The following is a 24,947-nucleotide window of genomic DNA, read 5'->3' as shown; positions in this document are numbered from 1 at the left end:
TCAGACTCTCAGACTCACAGACCTCATGCTTTCTGACCTCCAGGCAGGGGCTTTGGTCTTTAAATTTCAGGGTCTGGTCTGGATCCACAGACATCAGGCCTTAACCATCCCCCTCCCCCCAAACTCATTGACTTCAGTCTTCAACCTTTAGGCTTTGAACTCCGTACTCACCAGTCCCTGGGCTTTGACCTCTGGACTTTGCCAATCTCTGGGGAGTAACACCAGGACTCACAAATCACGGGATTTGACTTCGACCTCGTGGGCCTCAGCTTTCGAACTTGCATGGGCAGTTGACTTGTCGACTTGAGAATGGGGGAGGGGTCATCACCAGCCCTCATTCATGGGGCCACCCAACCTCAATCACTGACAACAGTGATCACAGTCCTTTGTCCTTAGCACCTACCGACCCAACATCCGTTCACAGGTCACTGCCCCGACTCTTCATTTATTCCCCTTAAATTCAAACTTCCCCCTCATCCCTATCCCTAACCCCTAACTCCCCACGCTGACCCCCAGACTATCCCTGCGAGCCTAAAAAACAACTAAGTCTGAACCACAAACTCTGAGTGGTGCCACTGTAGCTTATATGAATGTATAAGCTTACTTAAGTCAATAACTGTAAACTTCGGGTAGAACGTCTTGATTTTTACACCATAAATTCACAATTCAGCCTTAGAAACAGCTCTCAAAATCCTAGGATAAAGGCTATAGTCATCCACCCACTTCAAAAAATTTTATTTTTAACCTGTACTTTGAATAACCTTATGAATAAAGTTAAGTTCCTTCAGCTTGTATAGCAAAAATGGAACCTGGTGATTATGTGAAGACAACATACGAGAGAGTCTTGAAGAAGACTGTTATGCTTGCTCTCAAGTGCTGGAGTGATATAAGATTTCCAGTTGTAGTTTACTGAGTTGGCTGCTTAGTTGAACAGAATAAAAGGTGTACTGTCATCCTTTACAAAACATATATTTCTAAAGAACTCAAAGGATTTTGCTGGTTACTAATACATTTCATTATTGATATATTACTAGGCCACAGAGAGTAAAAATATTAACATTATTTGCTAAACTGAGTAATCCTCTACCTGTAAGAAGAGCTAAGCATTATAATTGTCCTTAGTGGCTCTGGGGTAGAGGAACGACTCAACCCAGTCATCGTTCCTGCTGGGAACGGGAGGAAAGCCAATTGCTATTTGGCAAAGGCAAGATGACGTTAGCCACAGTTCTCTTTGGAATCAAATAGTCTGCATGCCAAAGCCAACCACGTAAAGACATAAATGCAAATTCTCTGCAGATAATTGAATATGGTGCTTAACTGAGACTCTCCTTTCTATGTAAGATAGTGGTAAATTATCCCTTTTTGAGACAAGCAATCAAGTTCTTCGTGGGGACTTGGCCAGCATTCAACCTTCAGCCAACAACGATGAAAAGCAGATAAAATGGTCAAGACCTCATTGTTCTTTAATGGCTCTCATTTTCTGCTTTGTAATAGTCCAAGTGCCTAATGATTCTAGGCATCTATAACTTTCAAGGATAAGACTATCTCCCCAACTATGTATATGTAGCCATGTACTTTTTGCACACCACATTTCAGATTCTGCACATTACCTCATTTAATTTGCAAAAATGTAAATAAAAGCGTAGGCTATTTGGCCCTCTCTGCCCATTCTGACATTCAATGCAATCATGGCAGATCCTGTGTTTTATTTCAAAGATGAAGAAAGGTTTCATTGTTTTAAATTACAGAGGGATAAAGAAAATTCTAAGAACAGAAATCAAAGTACTGTATTACTTCACCTATTCCCAGATACAAAACCAAGGTTCTTGTTGCCAGTTTTAATAAAAATTACTTATTTATTAGACCTTGCAGAATTAAAGAAACACACATGTACTGCACTTGTGTATTGGTGTGCATAAGGAATTGATTATCAGCATCATTACGTTCATTAACAGCTATTGGGAAACCATGGATATTTTGACTGTAGTGGGCTTTTGACAAGGTGCCATACATGAAGCTGCTTAGCAAGATAAGAGCCCATGGAATTACAGGGACATTACTAGTATGGGTGAAGCATCGGCTGATTGGCAGGAAACAGAGTGGGAATAAATGGATCCTATTCTGGCTGGCTATGGTTACCAGTGGAGTTCCACAGGGGTTGGTGTTGGGACCGCTGCTCTTTACGATGTATGTCAATGATTTGGACTATGGCATTAATGGATTTGTGGCTAAATTTGCCAATGATACAAAGATAGGTGGAGGAGCGGGTAGTGTTGAGGAGACAGAGAGCATGCAGAGAGACTTAGATAGTTTAGGGGAATGGGCAAAGAAGTGGCAAATGAAATGCAATGTTGGGAAGTGTATGTATGATCATGCACTTTGGAGGAAGAAATAAATGGGCAGACTATTATTTAGATGGGGAGAGAATTCAAAATGCAGAGATGCAAAAGAACTTGGGAGTCCTTGTGCAGGATACCCTAAAGGTTAACCTCCAAGTGGTAAAGAAGGTGAATGCAATGTTGGCATTCATTTCTAAAGGTATAGAATATAAGAGCAGGGATGTGATGTTGAGGCTCTATAAGGCACTCGTGAGACCACACTTGGAGTATTGTGTGCAGTTTTGTGCTCCTTATTTTAGAAAGGATATACTGACATTAGAGAGGATTCAGAAAAGATTCATGAGAATGATTCCAGGAATGACAGGTTTACTGTATGTGGAACGTCTGGCAGTTCTTTGGCTGTATTCCCTGGAGTTCAGGAGAATGAGTGGAGATCTCATAGAAACATTCCAATGTTAAAAGGCCTGAACAAATTAGATATGGCAAGGTTATTTCCCGCAGTAGGGGAGTCTAGGACAAGTGGGCACAACTTCAGGATTGAAAGACTTCCATTTAGGACAGAGATGCGGAAAAATTACTTTAGTCAGAGGGTAAATCTCTGGAATTTGTTGCCATGAGCGGCTGTGGAGGCCAAGTCATTGGGTGTACTTAAGGCAGAGATAGATAGGTTCTTGATTAGCCAGGGCATCAAAGGGTATGGGGAGAAGGCAGGGGTGTTGGGATGACTGGAAGAATTGGATCAACCCTTGATTGAATGGTGGAGCAGACTCAATAGGCGAATGACCTTCTTCTGCTCCTATATCTTATGGGTTACCAGCAAGGGGTTACTGAGGAGTGACAGCCATATCCTTTCATAAGTCATTCTGTAATTTATATAGATTTTTTGCAAAAAGTAGAATAATGTAGTTTACAAACCAAAACCAGAATTAATTTTGTATACTTTGATGAAAAGATTTCTTAACAATTTTGCTATCATAATACTAATAGAGAAAGGACTAGGACTTTTATACTTATAATTATGCTTATATAATTATATTTATATATAATATAATTTTATAATTATTCTTATCTAAATTGCATATTTATGTATTTATGCACATTTCATTCCATGTATATACTTATAACTTTATTTTTAATAATTATTTAATCTGTATAATTGTTGAATATTTCTATTTTTATTGCAGGTAGCACCATCATAATTTCCTAATACATGCAAACATATATGGTGAATAAAGTTGACCCCCCTTAGCCAAGGCAATACATAAGGCTTCTTACATGAAGCCTACACATTTCAGACTAGATTAAATGAGTGTGAAAACAATAAATTCCTGCATATTGGATATGTTGAACTAGGACTTCCTTTAAAATAGAGCTGAACTGATGTCTGTTGTTTGAATGCCAAATGGACTGTTATCGATAAATTACCTTTTATTCGGGGAAATATTGGAAAGGAGTACTAGGTAAGCTAGAGGAGAAAGTAAATGGGTACCTGGATGTTATGATATTCTATTGAAACTATAGAATTCTGCATTGTTTTTAAAAATTTCTTTTTTTTCTCACCTTGTTATAGACCTTTGAAACTAAGATACATCATATTGAAACAAGGCCATCTAAGAAATCTAAAGATAATCGAGATATATTAGAATTCTTCATCCGCTGTGAAACAAACAGCTCGGATATCAGCACCTTGGTCAGTTCCTTGAAAAGAGTTGCTGAAGAAGTGAAAACAACAAAAGAAGAGAAATGTAAGAGTGGAGTCCTAATACTCAATCTGACCATCACATGTTGCTTGTTAGATCATGCAATCCCAAAGTGCTTAGTTTTCTGTGAATACCACTTATTTCTATCCAGTTTATTTATCTACATATACTGTACATAAATAATTATATATACCTGTATTGTACATAATAGTAACCCAGATCCCATGTTTCCATTTGTGCTGTTAGCTGAAAGAGAATTCTATCTAAGCAACCAAGATTAAATAATGCCACTGGGTCTTTAATTTGATAAAGACATGCTGGAGACCCATCTGCAGATTGGAGCATCCATGCATTACACTGGAGCATCAGAATTGTTAACGTTCTCAAATTCTGGTACAGGCTTTGAGCTGATATCCTTCTGACCCAGAAAGTACTATCAACTGAGACAAACTGCTTATATTTATTTCAGCTGGTTTTGTTTCTTTAACCTGTATGGAACATTCAGCTGAAGGTTCTATTGGTACACAATAAATAAAGTGCAGATGTATTTAAAGATGTAATTTATATATGCATATATTCAATGAACATGCTTATATAATACACGTTATAATCAGAGTATTGCATTCACATAAGTGGTCCATATCCGTAACTTCTGCTGAATATTTGTGCAGATGATCGAAATGCCAAAAAGAGTGAGGCTTTAAGCAGTCTCTCACATCTTTCTTCATGCCTTGGAGCAGAGTCTGACTCATTTTACAGTCGCTGCAAAGACTAATTAAATAACATAGAACAGCTGAACTTTGAACATCTCTGATGTTTACTTTCTTCTCATGCTTTGTTTCATCGGCATCCACTGCATTCCCAACCTTGCTGAGATACACTCAGCTGCTCTGCAGCATTTCCTTCCTGCAATCAGTACTCCTAGTTCTTACATCGATTTTTATTTTGGAAATGCCACAGGTTTATTCTGTCCATCACCGCCCAGAACAAATGGATAGTCGTCAGTAGCTCTTTGACTCATACATTTTGCACTTTGTCTTTATTTCTAGATCACTGGTTTCCAAAAAAGCTGTCGGATTTAGACAGGTGCCATCAACTGGTTTCAAAATATGACCCTGACCTGGATTTTGATCATCCGGTAAGTTCCGAAAAAGTTTACGACAAGGATTCTTGCTGAGGGACTCAGGACAGGCAAACGCTTCCAATGTGAAGGGTAGAGTTAAAATGAAGTTGAAAGGAGAAGTTTTGCGAGAATCGTTAATGCCAGCACAGAGCAGTTGGCTGTATCGCCTCTTCTTGTGTTGCAAAGAGCATGTTACTTCCTTGCCATTTTAGACAAATTAGTGACAAATTACTGAACAGCTGCAGCATTAATAAAAAGAAATTCATTTACCACCTATTATTCATTCCATTCAACATATTGTAGAATTAGTGATTACAAGTTGGGTTATCATTTTGTCTGCAATGTTTCTCAGCAGAACAAGGTTTGATTCAGCTCTGTCATCCCTGGTGAGTGATCTCTGCTCAGACCCCTTTACCATTGCACCTTTAGAGAAGAACTAATGGGGAACTCTTCAATAAGAGCTCTAGACAGTGAGCTGCACTAGACTGCAGAGTGTGGTCCCACTCCCAAAGGATCATGAAAGTAGCATGGGTTTCCAGGAGGTTATGTGTCAGCAGCCAGCAGACTATAGGTAAAGATTAATGGTCATTTAAAACAGGTGCGGTGATAAGAATATTATTTTCAGGTTGACATGTTATAACCATTGAAGTTCCTCAGGCGACAGTTTTGGAACCTCAACTACTTACACCAATATTACTGACCTGAGTGAAAGGACAAATTGTAACACAGCCAAATTTGCTGATGACTTTTAAAGATAGTTAGGAAACTATGTTATATGATAGAGGTAGGGGTAGAGGGCAGGAGGACATAATGAGTCTACAATGAGTGTAGATGGTGAGAAGCAAGGATTTGGCAGATGGAATATCGTATAGTCAATGTGAGGTTTTGGTGGAAAAATAAAGAAAAATCAGAATACTGCTCAAATAATGAATAAGTCCTACAAAGTGTTGGATAATATAACATAGAAGAGTGCAGCAGTTGTGCCAATCTTGATACCAAGTTTTCCTAAATGTCCTCCTGTTTATCATTCATATCTTTCCATTCATATCTTCACATTCATGTATCTACCTAAGAGCCTCTTAAAGTTCACCAAATTACCTCATTCCACTACTACCCCAGTAGCCTATTCCAGGCACTTATCACACTTGGCATAAAAAGGCTTGCTCTTCATTTTGCCTTTAAATTAACCCTCTCCTAAACTTCTCCACTTGCGTATCCACTTTCAGTGAACTACACATCTGGATGCCAGGTCCCTCTGTACCTCAATGCTATTAATGGGCCTTCCATTAACTGTATATACTCAGTGGCCACTTTCTTGGGTACATCCATACCTAATAAAGTGGTAATTGTGTGCACATTCATGGTATTCTGCTGATGTAACCCAGCCACTTCAGGTTCAACATGTTGTGCTTTCAGAGTTGCTCTTCTGCACACCACTGTTGTAACACTGAGTTATTTGAGTTACTGTCAGCTTGAACCGGTCCGGGCATTCTCCTCTGACTTCTCCAATTAACAAGGAGTTTTGGCCACAGAACTGCCACTCACTGGACTTTTTTGTTTTTCGTACCATTCTTTATCAACTCTGGAGATTATTATGTGTGAAAATCCATGGAGATCAGCCACTTCTGAGATACTCAGACCAGCCCTTCAGACACCAACAATCATTCCATGCTCAGTCACTTATATTACATTTCTTCCCCATTCTGATGTTCGGCTTGAACAACAACTGAAGCTCTTGACCATGTCTCCATGCTTTTATGCATTGAATTGCTCCCACATGATTGGCTAATTAGATATTTGCATTGACAAGCAAGTGTACAGGTGTACCTAATAAAGAGGTCACTGAGTGTAGGTCCTTCTTCCATTTGACCTCCTAAATTGCAACATCTCACAGTTGTTCAGATTAAAATCCATCTGCCATATCTGTAACCGACTGACTGCATATCTCACAGTATATTTTGATAGTCCTTCGCACTGTCTACAACTCTACCAGTGTTAGTGTCATATACAAAATTGCTAATTTTCCCATCTACATTTTCATCCACATGATTAATATGTATCACAAGCAAAAGAGGTTCCAGCATTGATCCTTAAAGAATACTGATCTCCAGCCATAATAACAGCTTTCCAACCCTATTCTGTGTTCTTCGTGGAAGCCAGTTCTGAATCCAAACTGCGATTTATCCTAGATCCCATGCATCTTTATCTTCTGAATCAAACTATGAGGGATCTTATCAAATGCCTTATTTAAGTCCATGTGAGTTCTGTTCACTGCCTTACCCCATCAATCAACTTTGTCACCTCCTGAAAAGACTCCATCAATAATGGCAAGTAATTAGGCAGGAATGTGTAATGTTAGCATTTATTCCTAGGGATACAGTGTGCATATAAAGGAAGTCTTTTATTTATTCATTGAGATACAGCCTGGAGTAGGCCTTTCTGGCCCTCTGAGCAACACCACCCAGCAACCTTTGATTTAACCTTCCCCTAATCACAGGACAATTTACAATGACCGATTAACCTACCAACCAGGAGAAAGCTGGAGTACCTGGAGGAAGCCCAGTCATGGAAGAACAGACAACCTCCTTACAGACAGAAATCTCGTTACAAATGTGCAAAACTCTCATACTAGTGAGTCCACATTCTGAATACATAAGCAGTGTGGTTGCCTGACCCAATTAGGGGCCAATTTCTATTTAAACTTTCCTTGGTTAATTCTTGAGATGAAAATAACTATTTCATGAGTGAGGGTTGAATGGTCTGAGTCTGTAACCATTGGATATATCCATCAGATGTTTCCTTTCATGGAGCAATCTAGGACAAAAGAGTTTAATAATAATTGAAGACATCTATTTAAGATGGAGATGAGGAATTTCTTTTCTTGGAGGTTGTTAATCTAGGAGGTTGTTATTCACTGCTGTCCCAGAGAATTGTGGAGATTAATTATTGGATATCTTCAGGCCAGATCCATTGAGCATCAAAGGGTCTGGGGCTGGGTCTGTCTTTATTGAATACACCCAACAGTCAGTCTACCCTACTCTAACTTCTTCTTATTTAATGTTCTTAAAAATAAGATGTTAAATGTACTTGCAGTTTTTCCAGTACCTGTACAGAAGATTAAAAATGTACAGATTAAAAAATTCAATAGATTTCAAGTCAGAAGTAAATGAAACTAAAAGAAACTACAGATGTGATGAAGCCAACATGTTGATGGATGAAATAGTGATAGTGTAGATTACTACCAATGATGAGAAGGGTCTCTCTAGATAACACTGTGGCCTAATTTCACAGAGGACAGCAGTGCAGACAAAGTCAACTCAAGGTGCACACCTGAACTCCCAAGAACATATGAAGATGGTCATTTTATGAAAGATGAGAGTACTCAATAGTTTCCATTCATAAATGGTCCTATCATACATGCCACAATGTGTAACTTGTCATTCTCATTTACCACTATTCCATACTGAGCTCTCACAGGGCATTTACATTTCTTTCAATCATTATCATGCATCCAGAAAAAGCACATTTTCAAGTTGCTACTTCCTGGATAAATCTTGAAACCCAGGTACACTCAAGGAGCTGCAGCATCAAATCATTGTAATACAATTTACCTGCTTAATGTGTGGACACACACTGACAATAGGATGAACCTCAAGCCACCCCAGGTCTGCAGTCACATGGGCAAGAGGAATTTTGCTTTTATCTCTCTGATGTGTCAAGTCGGCACATATTTTGGGAAAACGTACCTAATTCAAGGAAGAACTTACACCCGTGCACCTGATTCTCCTGTAGAAAACTGCAGAGGACAGCATTATATAAAGGAATACTATTGGATAAGAGGAAATTGAGGATTCAGACCTTCCTAGATCTTTGGTGGGTTCTATTCTGCTCTTCCTGTCCATCCTAATTTCCATCCATATGAATATATATCACATTTATTATATTAAAGTGAATACATGCAGTTAATTAGATGTTCTAGCATTGATTCTTTAGCTGTCCCTGTGGCCTGGAGGGGAAGACTTGTTGGCAAATCTGAGGCTTTGAACTATATAAAGAGAACATGTGAGGAGGAGTGCACATTGTTGAGAGGAAACAAATGGCACTGGTGAGAGAGAAAGAGCAGATGCCCACTGGGCTGTGGGCCACATGAGTGACATTATTCCCATGGCAACAGTGTGTTGGATAGGCTCATGATGACGAGAATGGCAATAGATTGAACTAAACATGAAACTTACTGAATTTGAGGATGAACTTTGGAATAGCAGGGGAAGAAAGAAAAACATAGATTTACATTCCTATCATGACTTTCAGCACTTGCCATTGGACTTTACAACCAACAATGTATTTATGAATTGACGTAGGCACGGCATTCTCCCCAGAAACAACAGTGCAGCATTTCCATTTGATTTTCTGTGGTGTTCATGGAGGGATGTCAGGGAGAGCACTCCATTCAAATTAATGACATGGATGGCATACACCTGTACAAGAAAGTAGATGTGCAAGAAACATTTCAACTGAAAGACAGCGTAGCACTCCTTCTGTTCAGTACAACAATAATGTAACATCCTTCAGTTTGTGCTCAGTTCTCTGGAGTGGGATTTAACCCAACAACAAAAGCAACAGAGCTGTAACCAGGAGGGATGAATGAGTTCATTGCCACCACAGAGTCATGGTTGCTGATATTGTTCGCAGATTAAAGGCCAGCAGATGGCACCATTGTCTTTGCAAAGCAGAGCCTGCAAAGTTAATCGTGCCTGGACATTCCCAAGACCCTGTATCCACTGCTACATCAATAGGGATAGGTGCAATCTGTCTGCCTCCAATGCAACTGACCTGCCTAGCGCACACTCATCCTTTTTTTTTTGGTTTTAGTTTTCCAAAATGTGCACCATTTCTCCGGCTGTCCATTAGTATAGTTCTTAACAGAGAGCATGGGATTATATATCCCTTGTCACCTGCCACTTCCTTCAGCTGTGGTTGCACAGACCCCTGAATGAAATCACGCTTTATACCAATGATAGCCTGCGGGAGGTTGATCTCCTCCCTCCACTAGCCATCCACCCCCCAACCCCTCAGTAGCTGCTTCTGCTCCTTACCAGTTGTTTGGCTTTCTGAGTTAGAACTTCATGTTGAAGGCTGAAGGCACCCATTTGTCCGTGAGAGGAATAATATAACCTACAAGGCTTATACATCTTGAAAGGTTTACTTGCTACAACGCAGCAAAACCCTCCAAACAGTCCCACCTTCAGTTCCACTAAAGGATAGTATGTTGAGATATGCCTAGCTTTATTGCTAATCAATGTGTCAATATTACTCAGGTAGACTCAGTTATGGGATTGAAGTTGTTCACCTGCAATTGTCCCCCGTCTCCCATAAAGCCAAAAGTAAACTTTGAGAGTTGTCTTTTCCCAGCAGTTCAAAAACATTTGGACCTGATGGGCTGGCCTGGATTGTGACCTGTCGATCATGACCAGCAGATAATTCCCAGTTATGTGGAATTATGGAGAAAGAAAGAGAAAACAACATAGTGGAAGAGAAAGGAATACAAGGGAGTAGAGAAGGTTAAAGAAGTGAACTGTTGCCTGATTTCCCCTGGTATACACCCTGCTTTTTAACATCACTTTGCCGTTGGTTTAATAGGTGACAATGCCTCATTCCTTTGGCATAAATAAACATCTCAGACTAAGTGTGGATTAAATATTGACTCCTGTTATAAAGCAGATACTCAGGGGAAGGTTCTACAAATCTCTACTCACCTTTACATTGGGTGCAGAAGACAAGTCACTGTCGTCTACAAAAGACGATCTCCTCATGTAGTTACAGCTTCTGGCTTGTGCAAGGTTACATTAATCACAACCTGTTTATTTTATTTTATTGACCGTTACACCATTGCGTTTAGGGCAGTAAGGAAGGGCCTCCATCTCTGGCCGTGTTCAGGGCTTCCTTCATCATGTCAGTAGCTTCCTCTTGGTTTTCACTACTGTCAGTCACGCAAGTCCCATGCGAGGACTCCGGAATACCATCACATTCAGATGTAGAAGGATTTTTCATTGCTGTTTCCATAACAATTTTGTTTTATTACTCAGGGTTGTTAGCCCTGAACTAAACCCCTAAACCTGTAGGACTGGTTCACCACTCTTAGTCTGGTCTCTACCATTTGACCTGTTTGATATGGGTGACTCTAGCAAGAGTCAAAGCACAAAGCCCTGATTCCAGCCAACATTGCTGTCCAGGTCATTGAGGCACGCAGGTCTCCAAACCCAACAACAAGGCTTTGGTCCTCTTGGAGGATTGCAACCTGTACCTGATATAAAATAATGCTTGATTTCCACATATCTGATAGAAATGGAGCACAACCTTCAGCACTGTGAACATCTTCTTAATAACAATAGAGCTCAACATGATATAAATACCACTCAGAGCTTAAATGGTGGTTTATTTAAACTAAACGATCATTTGACATTGTGCCGCAACTTACCCCAGATCCTTTTAGGTTTGTGGAATGTGCAGTCCAGCATCACTTGGTAGTTTATTTTATTTTGGTCACAGCTGGTCCCTATCGTATATCTTGAATATAAGAACCTGCCAAAAAGATCAGTGTAACTTTTTATGATTTGTTTTCATTGAGTAATAGACAAATTCTAAAATCTTATAAACTTTCAGCTACGTCCCAGCAGAGCTCAGGAAGTTTACAGGACTTAGCCCAGACTTAACATTCTACCGAAGCACATAGTGTACTTTACATCTGTTTCTGTGTAGCTTACCGTGGCTACAGCCAACATCCCCATCCACTTGTTTATTGTAAGTGTGCGCATTGGCTTGTGCATTAGACTGCCATTTCTGGTTTTATAACCACGTCTTCAAATATATGAAGAAAGTCTTCAAATATATGCTGGGCACCAAAGGGGATGAATTGTTACATGACAATTAGAAAGAAGGAAACTGCACAGACTTGGGGCATGGAAAATCCACTGGGTGCATTTAACTATTAAAAAGAAAGCACCACCTAAGAGATTAGTAGTGAGTAACAAAGGTGGTACATAGGATTATAAAAAAGAGAAGATATGCAGATGCTGAAAATCCAAGCAACGTACACAAAATGCTGGAGGAACTCAGCAGGCCAGGCAGCATCTATGGAAAAGAGTAAACAGTCAAAACCCTTCATGAGTCCTCCATCTCTGGCCATGTTCAGGGCTTCTTTCATCATGTCAGTAGCTTCTTCTTGGTTTTCACTACTGTCAATCACGCAAGTCCCATGTCCTGATAAAGGGTCTCAGCCCGAAGCGTTGACTGTTTACTCCTTTCCATAGATGCTGCCTGGTTTGCTGAGTTCCTCCAGCATTGTGAGCATATTGCATTGAATTATAGAAGTTTGTATGGATGTGCACAGGTCCGGTTCCCGGATTTCCAAATCCTACTTTAGGAGGCAGCCCAAAATCATTAACTAGGCTACTTCTTGGGAAAAGATGGTTCTTTTATCACGTGGCCAAATAGCTTTGACATTTTGCAAAGTTAGGCAAATGAGAAGTGAAGTTATTAAAGCACAGAAGATCCCAAAGGGCATGAAAGGGTAGACGTTGAAATATTTCCATTAGAGGGAGGATCTCGAAAAAGATAAGGATGCAATTATTTAAAACTAAGATGCATTGGAATTTGTTGCCACAAAGAAATGAATCTTTGGAATTCTTTACTTTGGGGTTGTAGAGGCTGCAGGTATCTGAAATCAGGTAGATAATTTTTTTTTTAAATCGGAGAATTGCAAGCTCTGAGGAATTGACACAGAAACAGAGTTGAAGCCTAGGGCAAATCAGTAATGACCATCCCACCTCTCTGATGGGAGATAATTGGTACAGGGCCTGCATTCTTAATGAATTGTTGAATATAACACTGTCGCCTTGTTTCATTCTCATTTTTGTTTGTCGATTTACTACAGGGATTCTCTGATGTTAAGTACAGAGAGCGACGGAAGCAGATTGCAGAAATTGCTTTAAACTATAAGTAGTAAGTCGCATGCACACTCCAAGTTTGTGTGAACCCACTTTGCACGTTGTTTGAATTTACACTGTCTCTTTCACTGACATCTTAAATGAGAATTATATTAAACCAAGAATATTAATTGCTCCTTGTTTCTGCAGTGGTGAGCCAATCCCCAGAGTAAAGTACACCGCAGAAGAAATTGCAACTTGGTTAGTCTACTGTATATTCTACTAAGTATTTTTTTCTGTTAGTTAAGTGTCTGATGTGATTATAATATGTAATAATCTTAAGGAATATAAAGCTAGTTGACCTAATTAAACTCACTAACCCAGCATCCCAACTCTCCTTTTCTGACATTGATGGTTTTCCATGTAGCAATGGTTTCCCTCTACTGCATTAAGTAGCAGATTTTTATCAGAATCAGAATCAGACTTTAATCGCCAAGTACCTATGCACATACAAGGAATTTACTTCCGGCAGATGTTGTCTCTCTGCTCATAACAATAATAATGATAAATATAAATGAAAATATTGATTATACATACAGGTAGTGCAATCCAAGTAATAGTTAGCCGACAGTTAACCGGCAGTTAACTGTTCAGCAAAGTGACCGCAGTAGGGAAAAAACTTCTCCAGTGCCTATTAGTCTTTGTCTGGAGGGATCTGAAGCGCCTACCAGACGGAAGCAGATCAAACAGTCCGTGCGCAGGATGGGAGGAGTCCTTTATGATGTTCCCCGCCCTCTTCTTCAACCTGGAAGAGTACAGGTCCACAATAGAGGGCAGGGAGGCTCCAATGATGCGCTCGGCAGTCCTCACTGTGCGCTGTAGTCTGGTTCTATCCTGCTTGGTGGCGGCTCCAAACCACACAATGATGGAGGTGCACAGGACAGACTCAATGACTGCAGTGTAGAACTGCAGCAGCAGTTATTAAGATATCTCCAGAAAAATTTTTATCCACTTTCTTCTCAGTCTGAACTCTATATAAAACTGAAAGAATTTTTTAGCTGTGAGGAATTTTGAAATATATGAAAAATAACTTTGACTAATAGTGTCTTGTCATTCAAACTGAGGGACAGGAGGAATGAGGTGGCTTCTAATTTGAAGAGGCCATATCAGCTTTAAGCACATCTTGCTCAGGTGGCAGTCAGGCAGCTTCCCATCAAATCTCTATGTCAACAGAAATGGTGCTTTTCAGTCCCAGCAGAGTACCATCTCGCATTGGAGATATTGCACTCTGCTCCAACATGTTTTTGAGATCTCCCTATCGGTTTCCAACTTCATGTTATAGGGGGAGATACATCAGAGGCTTTCAAGATGATGAATGGTAGACAAGAGGGCAGGGGTGCATGGGGCCATGTAGTGGTCAAAAGTGATCAAGTTCCTGATACAACCTAGTGCAACACAATAGTTTTAACTCTACACACTTCCCCGTGTCTTGCAATGTCAGATATATTTCAGTGTGGCCTACTTCCCTCTGAGCGGGAAGGGTCTAATTTCAAGCCCCGCTCTAGTAACTTGAATACATAATTCCAGTCGACCTTCCGATGCTGAAATGAAGGCGTGCTGAATTGTCAGTGATGCCATCTGTTGCACGAGGCACTGAACTTTGCCTTCAGTCATCAGCAGCAAAGACAGAGAAACAGTGGATTTTGCCCACTATCCTGGCCAGTTCTTACCCCTCCGAATCCATTAAAACTCATACTCTGTTCCCTTATCTCCTGATAGGATCCTGCTGTGTTCATTTCCCGACATTGCAGCAACACCTCATTGGCTGCATGCTTCGCAGCTTTGTAATCACAAATTAGGTATTAGAGTGAGGTGGCTCCAATGATGAGTCACCAGAGGATTGGACCTCCTAGTTAGTTAATGAGCTGTTACAGATCAGGAAAGTTCGAGCAACAGTTGTGCTAATCTCAGCCAACGTAGTGGTGAATGTGCTCCAATTTTATGTTCACTTGATGATTCACAATTAAGTCTCCCATCATTTTTTAGCTGTCTCTAGCAATAGCTATCAACTTTTAAAGACCCAATGGAATTGGAGATAATGTAATTTCTCATGTGTAAAGACTGGCTTTATTTCCATAAGGAACAATGGTCAGAGAGAAAAGTGCATTAGAGTCTCACATCTCCATGTGATCTCTACATTCCTGGGACAACTCACACCATTGATTGTTATCTTTATTACATCAGTAGCTTCATAAACAGCAGAAGTTCAAAGTGGCCTGTCAGATAGCCACTGTAGCTAAGGAATTTGGAACATTCAGCCGCTTGCCTAGTTAACTGTATGCACTGTTGACCTTTGTGCTGTGTTGTTGTACAACAGGAGAGAAGTGTACACAAACCTGAAAACTCTGTATCCTACACATGCTTGTTCAGAACATCTGGAGGCTTTCAGGCTACTGGAGAGGCAATGCTGTTACACTGAGGATAACATCCCTCAACTTGAGGATGTCTCCTGCTTTTTGAAAGGTTGGCACTGATTTAAATGTTATTAGTTTATCAAAGAGACCTATTTGAAAATGTCAGGGTAGAGTGTATTGTCATGTGCACAAGCGGAATGAAAAACTTACTTGCAACACCATCATAAGTATCAGATACACAACAACAAAAAGAAGAACAGTAAACCAATTATAAATTATACACAATTATTACAAGAAGATACAATCAGAACAAATAAAATGATGAAAGAGCAACAACTTTTATTCATACAGCAAATTCAACACAGTAAAGTGTCCCAAGGAAATTCACAGAAGAATTGTCAAAAACAAAGGAGAGGCAGGGAGTCGAGATTAGCTTTATTTGCCTTTTGTACATTGTAACATCAAAGCATACAGTGAAATGTGTCATTTGTTTTGCGAATATGCTGGGGACAGCCTGAAAGTGTTGCCTGATTTCCAGAGCCAACATGGCATGCCCACAACATACTAAACCTAATCTGCATGTCCTTGGAATGTGGGGGGAAACCAGAGTACTTGGAGGAAATCCACGCAGTCATGGGGAGAATGTGTAGGCTCCTTACAGCCGGCGGTGGGAATTGAACTACAATTGCCGGTGGCAGATGCTGTAAAGCATCGCACTATCCCCCTGCTTTGCGAGCAGAGGCAGTTGGTCAAAAGGAATATGCTTGAGCCGGCTCTTGAAGGATTTGGGGATGTGAAAAAAGGTTGAGAAAAACAATACCATTTCACGTCTGCAGTGCTGCGCAAAATTGCTGTTCTCAAGTTATATTGCTCACCACACTTCACAGTAGGTCAAACGGAGGTCAGCCACGTTGAACATAGTTACTGACACATGTTTCCAGCCTGTTGAGCTGAGTGTTGTTGGCTTTCCCATGAGTTAAAAAGAGCCTCATATAATGTTTCAAATGCTCTATTCAACTGCACATCAGCACTGGCTGGGAACCACATACCATGCAATGGCACCAATAATGATCTCAACTAGAGTGATGCTGGACCTGCTAACATTCATCCAGATTTTGGCAAGGGAAAGATGTGCCGATTTCCATTTCCTAACTTCCAACCTGTAAGGTTTTGGTTTAACTGTAATGAGTAAGTTGCATCAAGTTCAGCAAGTGGTTGGCATAGTTACTGGTTGGAAAATACTTCCTCACCCTGAAAGAAATGTAAAGGACACAGCCTGACCTTGGGTATCTAGGATCAGTTCACACTTAATATTGGGACTTGGACCAATGGCAAGCTGCAGGCACCATATAGACAGCGCTTCAGGCAGCTCACTGGAGGAAGCTTCTTGAAGACTGGGATCATGCAGATAAATGCAAGGGAGCAGCCAGAGAGATGTAAGTTTGGAGGACAGGAGAGAGGGTAGCAGTGGTGATGATTGAAGTGTGGTGAGCTGGAGAACCATGATCATTTTGCATGTTGGAGGGCAAATACTGGGAGTCAGTGGCCTGCGTGACAAGAAAATGGATCTGTCTGACATGCCAACAAAGTGTGAAGTTATTTATCCTATTGGGGTTATCCTGAAGCAAATGCATCTTGGTTTTCCAAAGCCCATGTGAGGCAGTTGTTAGTCCAAGCCAACCTAATCTTACTGAGTCAGTCTCTTTGTAGGATATGCAAAGGGTCTCAGCCTCAAAACCTTTTATACCTGCATTAAATTAAGTATTGATTCACTGTCTTCTTTTTGGAAAGTTTAGTTTCCCACTTAGAAAATGACTATCTGCCCTTGACTCTATGGGTCTCTTCTATCCTGCAGCAAGCTGCATCTATAAACACCTAAAATGTTCATATAACTAAAGAACGGATGCTTCCACTGTTAAGACCCGTTCTGATTTAGCATAACAAATATTCCTTGTTTCTTTGTTCAGAACACTCGGGATTTCAGCTCTGGCCTGTGGCTGGGTTGCTTTCGGCCCGGGACTTCCTGGCAAGCCTTGCTTTCCGAGTTTTCCAGTGCACACAGTACGTCAGGCATGCCTCCTCGCCAATGCATACTCCTGAGCCGTAAGTTGAAGCAATAAACTAAACTGAGGATTCATGTTCTGGAAATGAGTCGCTAAAAATTTTTAATGAAAAAGCAAATGCTGGAAAATGAACAGCTTGTCTGTCAGCGCCTGTCGGTTTAATTGGAGTGCAGTCTGCTTCCTCTAGGGAGCGTGATAGAACTCTGTGAACTTCTGTTGTTGCTTACATTACTGTTGGACAAGCTGGTCTGATTGGATTCCTTTTCTCATACACAGTCTAGAGCAGTTAATTACTGTCATGTTGGGAGAAAGCATGGTACTGTCACATAACTTTGCAACAGAATTGCTGTGCTTCACGAAAAGGCAGAGTAGATAAAATGCTAGTGGTATCTGTAAGTGGGGTGGAGAATGCATAACTAGTCTCCATCCGAGGCAAGTTTATTCTCGTGTGCACTGGTTCAGGCATAATAGAACTGGAATTGGTTTATTATTGTCACATGTACTGAGATCTACCTAGAATCTATCAACCCCTGCCTTAAATATACATAAAGACTTGTTCCCCACAGCTGCCCGTGGCAATGAATTCCACAGATTCACCACTCTCTGGCTAAGGAAATTGTTTCTCATCACTGTTCTAAAAAGGCACCCCTCTATTCTGAGGTTGTGTCCTCTGGTCTTAGACTCCCCCGCCATAGGAAACATCCTCTCCACATACGCTCTATCAAAGCCTTTCACCATTCAATAGGTTTCAATGAGGTCACCCCACATTCTTCTGAATTCTAGAGAATACAAGCCCAGAGCCATGAAACACTCTTCATATGACAAGCCATTTAATCCTGAAATCATTTTTGTGAACCTACTTTGAACCATATCCAGTTTCAGCATATCCTATCTAAAATAAGGGGGCCAAACCTGCTCACAGTACTCCAAGTGAGGCCTCACCAGTGGTTTACAAAGACTCAACATTACATCCTTGCTTTTATACTCTAGTCCTCTTGAAAAAAATGCTAACATTGCACTTGCCTTCCTCATGCCAGACTTAACCTGCAAATTAACTGTTAGGGTGTTCTGCACACAGGACTCCCAAGTCCCTTTGCACCTCAGGTTTTTTTTAATGTTTTCTCTCCATTTAGAGAATAGTCAACTTTTATTTCTTCTACCAAAGTGCATAACCATACACTTCCCAACACTGTATTCCATCTGCCATTTCTTTGCCCAATCTACTAATCTGTCTCAGTCCTATGGTACCACTCTAATTCCTCAAAACTACCTGAAGAGGTCAATACTCCCCAATGCCATTAGGCTTTACAATTCTACCACCAGGACTTAAGAACTTGTTAAAAGCTATTATTAATGCTTTTTGAGATAGTGATTTAGATGTATATCATATTTTTTACTGAGTTAAGTATTGTATGTAATTAGTTTTGCTACAACAAGTGTATGGGACATTGGAAAAAAAGTTGAATTTCCCCATGGGGATGAATAAAGTATCTATCTATCTATCTATCTATCTATCAATTCCATCATCCAAATCATTGACATGCAATGTAAAAAGAATCAGTCCCAGCACAGACCCCTGCAACCACTAGTCACTGGCAACCAACCAGGAAAGGTTCCCTTTATTCCCATTCTTTACCTGCTGCCGATCAGTCACTGCCTCATCCAGGCTAGGATCTTTTCTGTAATACCATGGACTTGTAGCTTATTAAGCAGCCTCATGTGTGGCACATTGTCAAATGCCTTTCTAAAAATCCAAGTACACAACATCAACCAGTTCTCCTTTGTCTATCCTGTTTGTTATTTCTTCAAAGAATTCCAACAGATTTGTCAGGCAAGATTTTCCCTTGAGGAACCATTCTGACTACAGCCTATTTATCATGTGCCTCCAAGTACCCTGAGACCTCATCCTTAACAATCAACTCCAGCATCTTTCCAACCACTGAGGTCAGACTAACTGGCCTATAATTTCCTTTCTTCTGCCTCTCTCCCTTCTTGAAGAGTGGAGAGGCATTTGCAATTTTCTAGTCTTCCACAATCATCCTAGAATCTGGTGATTCTTGAAAGGTCAATACTAATGCCCCCATAATCTCTTCAGCTACCTCTTTCAGAACTCTGGGGTGTACACCATCTGGTCCAGGTGAACTATTTTCCTTCAGACCTTTCAGTTTCCCCAAGAGCCTTCTCTCAAGTTATGGTAGCTTCATGGACTTCATGTTCCCTGACACCTGGATCTTCCCCTATACTGCTAGTGTCTTCCACAGTGAAGACTGATGGAAAATACTCATTCAGTTTGTCCGTCCTTTCATTGCACCCCCCCCCCCCCCCCACCAGTTTACTACCTCTCCAGCATCACTTTCCAGTGGTCCGGTGTCCATTCTCGCCTCATTGAGGTAGAACATGGGACATGATGGACAGGGTAGTATCCCCCACTTTCTACGGTCTCTAGAATTCCTGTATGTTGAAATTTCAGCCAGTCAGGGTACTTTCTGCAGTGATTTGTAGAAATTGTTAGAGTATTTGGTGACATATAGAATCTTATTCAGCTTCTTAGAAAGTGGAGACACAGGCATGCCTTCTTTCTGGTTGCATCAAGTCAAGTCAAGTCACTTTTTATTGTCATTTTGACCATAACTGCTGGTATAGCACACAGGAAAAATGAGACGACGTTTTTCAGGACCATGGTGTTACATGAAACAGTACAAAAACTACACTGAACTATGTAAAAAACAATACAGAAAAACCTACACTAGACTACAGACCTACCCAGGACTGCATAAAGTGCACAAAAACAGTGCAGGCATTACAATAAATAATAAACAGGACAGTAGGGCAAGGTGTCAGTCCAGACTCTGGGTATTGAGGAGTCTGATAGCTTGGGGGAAGAAACTGTTACATAGTCTAGTTGTGAGAGCTTGAATGCTTTGGAGCCTTTTCCCAGACGGCAGGAGGGAGAAGAGTTTGTATGAGGGGTGCGTGGGGTCCTTCATAATGCTGCTTGCTTTGCGCTAGACCCAGGACAAGTCATACAAGATGTTAACATTTGAAGTTACTAACTCTCTACCATCAACCCTGATGAGGCACTGAATGAGTTGGCTATTTAGAAAGGGGAGAATGAGCCTTGGCAATGATGTCTCCAGTCATGAGGTGATTGTGGCTTTGAGCAGGTCAAGTGAGCTGCTGTGAAAATCCTGGCATGTGATCAATGGAAACAAGCTCCAAGCGTTATTACATGGAGGGCCAAACTAGTATCGCACTGTAATCAAGATTATGCTTGTTGCAGCAGCCTTCGTCAGAGTGGTGATCTTGATACTTCAGCTCTTCAGTGAAGAGGGGCTTCAGTCAGAGAAAGCAAAGCTCTAGGTTAAGTTTCTTTTTGTTTATATCTGCTCAGCTAGGACAGTAGAAATGCCATGCAGGATAGTGGAATGCTCCTCTTGCGGGATGTGGGAAGACAGGCAGATCCTCAGTGTCCCTGATGACTACAACTGTGAGAAGTGCTTCCAGCTGCAGCTTCTAACATCCCGTGTTAAGGAGTCGGAGCTGGAACTGGATGAATTCCAGATCATTCGGGAGGCTGGAGGGGTGATAGACAGGACATATAGAGGTTCAAAAGTTTGTTTATTACCAAAGTATACAACTCTGAAACACTTTAATTCTCCAGGTAGCCATGAAACCGTGAAAAAAAGAAAGGCTGCACAATCATCAACTCACAAATCCCATCTCTTCGCAAAAAAGAAAAGAATAATAAACAGACCAGGTACATCAACCCTCAAATCCCTCCTCCTGCACAAAAATACAAACAACACAGATCAGGCACATCAACTGTCAAAAAAACGAACAAATCAGATTATTCATGTCGGTCCCCATTTCCCCCTCATTGCTCAAAAAAAAGCAAGATCAGGCGAAAAAACACAGAATATATAAACTATATACTCTGTGAAAGAAAGAGTCTATACTCTGAGGTCCACATCCAAAATGTAGAAAAACCTTAGGGAACACTCCCCGGGTCAGTGGCAGACCTCTCCCTCTCTGGTAGAGAGTGATCAAAAGACAGGCAGCCAGTGCTTACCCCTCCACACTCACTTCCATACTTCAAACTCCCTCATTGCTTTAATCAGTGAAATGGAGCCAAGCATCAACTTGCTCCTCGTCCTGTAGTCTGCCCACCATGAGGTTCCCATAGTTACATCCAAGGTGCAGGACACAGGAAACTGGGTGACAGTCAGGAAGGTGAAAGGTGTTAAGGAGCCAGTGCAGAGAAACCTTGTGGCCATCCCCCTCAACAACAGGTATAACACTTTGGATACTGTTGGGCGGTTGACCTAAGAGAGGAAAGTCACAGTTGTTAAGTCACTGGCACTGAGTCTAGGTCTGTGACTCAGTAGGGAAGAGGGGAGAAGAGGCACACTGTGGTGATAGGAGATTCGTTAGTGGAACGTACAGGAGGTTCTGTGGGTGAGAATGAGATTCACTGATGGCATGTAGCCTCCTGGGTGCCATGGCCCAAGACATCTTGGATCAAGTCCTCAGCATTCTTAAGTGGGAGGGTGAACAGCTAGAGATCATGGTCCATTTAGGTACTAATGTCATGGGTAAGACGAGAGATGAGGTCCTGCAAAGGGTGTCCAGGGAGTTAGGTGCTAAGTTAAAGAACTGGAACTCCAGGGCTATGATCTCAGGATTGCCACCCTGAACGTGCTAATGAGGCCTGACCTAGAAAAACTATAGAGTTCCACGCCAACTCATACACCATCCTGACTTGGAAATATACCTCTGTTGCTTCCTCACTGATGGACCTGCCCGAGCACTCCAGAAGTAAATTTTTCTCACACTAGTTTGACAATAAGCAGAAGAAAACAGAAGGTATTGAAAGAGGCTGGTGAGTTATTTACCCCTGAGGGTTTGATGTCAGCTTTGATCAATGATGCCAAGACTGATAAGGACACATCACTAAATTAAATATGGCATTGAGCTGGATACATTCTAAGGTGGACAGTCAGTGCCCTGAATGTCGTACTTTGCGTTGTTTAGGTTCAGTGTGTTTGTCTCTTTGAAGGTCAGGGAGTAGAAGAGCCTCTGGGCATGATGAAAATTCAAGACTGGACTATTAACATTGTGACCTAAAGCAGACATTTGGCAGACATCATTCCTACCCAATACAGATAATGGACTTTGACAATCACAGTGAATTCTTTTACCAGGGCTTCGTACAGGTATCCTGTCAGTCTGAATGACTGTTAATTTCATGATTTCTTGAGCGGACCATATTTTTATCTTTGTATTTGCTTCTTCCTTTATCATAAAAAGAGCAGGATGTCTGACAATGATCCACATAGAAAAATCTATTACAATTGCCTTGATAACCAGAATTAGAAGCTGAATTATCTTTATAATATCAGGAAGTGAAGGTCACTATTGTCCATCTGGGACTAATAACTGATAATCTGATTTTTGTTTTTTTAAATATGTTCTGTTAATCATGTAAAAATAATGAGCATTTGAGTTAAAGTATATTTTTTGTAGCTAAGTAAATGACTCTTCAGGACCACGAAAGGAGAAAATCTGGTTGGGTATCTGGAGTAGGATGGCAGAATCTTATTGAAAGTGATTGAAGAACTCTCTCAAATCATCATCATTAGAAGCCAGCAATGGCCTTCAACACACCGAGTCTAATTTAGAACTAGAAACAAAGGAGCTCAGATGTGACTCAGTTGAACTAGTACTTCCCTTTAGTTCAGAGAATGGTGACTTAAGCCTGATTTATACTTCTGTGTCGAATCTACACCGCAGGTAGAGTGTACCCTATGCTGTAGGATGACATGCACCTCCCCAAAAAAGTACCTCACGCGTCGTGCAACGCAGACCGCAACAACTGTGATTGGTCCGCTGAGTAGCATCACATTTTCTTCTACGCATTTCCAGTTGCTTCTTCTCCGCCATGTCTGTACACATCTGTTGCAAAATAGATGAACCAAAACGTCAAATCTACCTGCCGACACATGAAAATGTTTGAAATGCATTTCCTCGTCCATGTCTCTCACGAAGAAACTCAACACAGTGGCATAGAAACCCAACCGCCAACTAGCGTTTTGGCGCACACCAACACATGCTTGCACAGCTTACAGTCTACGCAGAAGTATAAATCAGGCCTACAGCATAGCCTATACGTACAAGTATAAATCAGCCTTAAGTCTCACTCAAGAACTTCAAGCTTGAAACTTAAGATTGATACAATAATGCAGTGACAATGGAGTTGTGGCATAAATGGAAGTGCTGCCATTTTAGTGACATGCTAATCTGGGATTCCCCTTCTCAAACCCTCTTAAATGGACACTGAAGGTCTGTCTCAGTGCATTAGAAGAATCAAGGAATTAGTCATATTACCATGACTAATATTTATTCCACCATAAAAGCAGAATGAATGGTCACTATCACATAGCTTATTGCATTCAAGCTGGTTGCTATATCTCCAATAATATTGCATTTAAAAATTAACTTATTGGGTGATTTGGGGTGTCCTGAAGTATGTGAAAAGCATGCTGTAGATCTATCTTGTCTTTAACCTGATATAAAGGGTACTTACACATGATAAACTGAACACTAGATGGCCTCTGATAACTGAGCACTTTACAACGATCACTCTTGAATGACTTCCACTTTAAATAGAATGTTTCTTCTAAAACATCCTGAAGATAAAAACAATTGGTTTTTCCCATGTGAAAGACAGAATAGATTCGTGTAACATAACTGAAATAACTTAACATCTGATGCCTACAATTGAGAGACAAAATGGGACGCCACGGTAGAGTAGCAGTTAAAACATCACTATCAAAATTCGGGGTGCCCCGAGTTGGAGTTCCTTTCTGGTGTCACCTGTAAGGAACCTCTTTACGTCCTCCCTGTGAAATGTGTGAGATCTCCCCGGTTGCTCCAGTTTCCTCCCACAGGCCAAATATGTACTGGGTAGGTTAATCAGCCATTGTAAATTGTCCCGTGATTTGGTAGGGTTAATCAGGGTTGTCATGGCTTGATGGGCCAGAAAGCATAGAAGGGCCTACACCTCTCTGTATTTCTAAATAAATAAGATAAATGCAGAAATATAATATGGAGACAGATATAGTGTGAACTCCAATATCCTACCATCATAACACCCCATAAGCTTTCTTAACTACCCTATCTACCTGTGAGGCAACTTTCAGGGATCTGTGGACATGTACCCCTAGATCCCTCTGCTTCTCCATACTACCAAGTATCCTGCCATTTACTTTGTACTCTGCCTTGGAGTTTATCCTTCCAAAGTGTACCACCTCATACTTCTCCAGGTTGAACTCCATCTGCCACTTCTCAGCCCACTTCTGCATCCTATCAACGTCTCTCTGCAAT

The 24,947-nt window shown here is 40.9% G+C and overlaps 1 protein-coding gene across 1 annotated transcript in view; it reads left to right on the top strand.

The window, feature by feature from the left end:
- Positions 1 to 24,947, top strand: part of th (tyrosine hydroxylase) — a 55,796-nt gene that overhangs the window by 18,953 nt on the left and 11,896 nt on the right. The window contains exons 3-8 of the mRNA XM_073049247.1: positions 3,910 to 4,084; positions 5,089 to 5,177; positions 13,096 to 13,163; positions 13,298 to 13,348; positions 15,465 to 15,610; positions 17,469 to 17,604. Of these exons, the coding sequence (XP_072905348.1) occupies positions 3,910 to 4,084; positions 5,089 to 5,177; positions 13,096 to 13,163; positions 13,298 to 13,348; positions 15,465 to 15,610; positions 17,469 to 17,604 (665 nt within the window). The remainder of the gene's footprint in view (positions 1 to 3,909; positions 4,085 to 5,088; positions 5,178 to 13,095; positions 13,164 to 13,297; positions 13,349 to 15,464; positions 15,611 to 17,468; positions 17,605 to 24,947) is intronic.

This window comes from Hemitrygon akajei, chromosome 6 (assembly GCF_048418815.1).
Source record: "Hemitrygon akajei chromosome 6, sHemAka1.3, whole genome shotgun sequence".
NCBI lineage: Eukaryota > Metazoa > Chordata > Chondrichthyes > Myliobatiformes > Dasyatidae > Hemitrygon > Hemitrygon akajei.
This window is presented reverse-complemented; position numbering and strand designations above follow the sequence as displayed.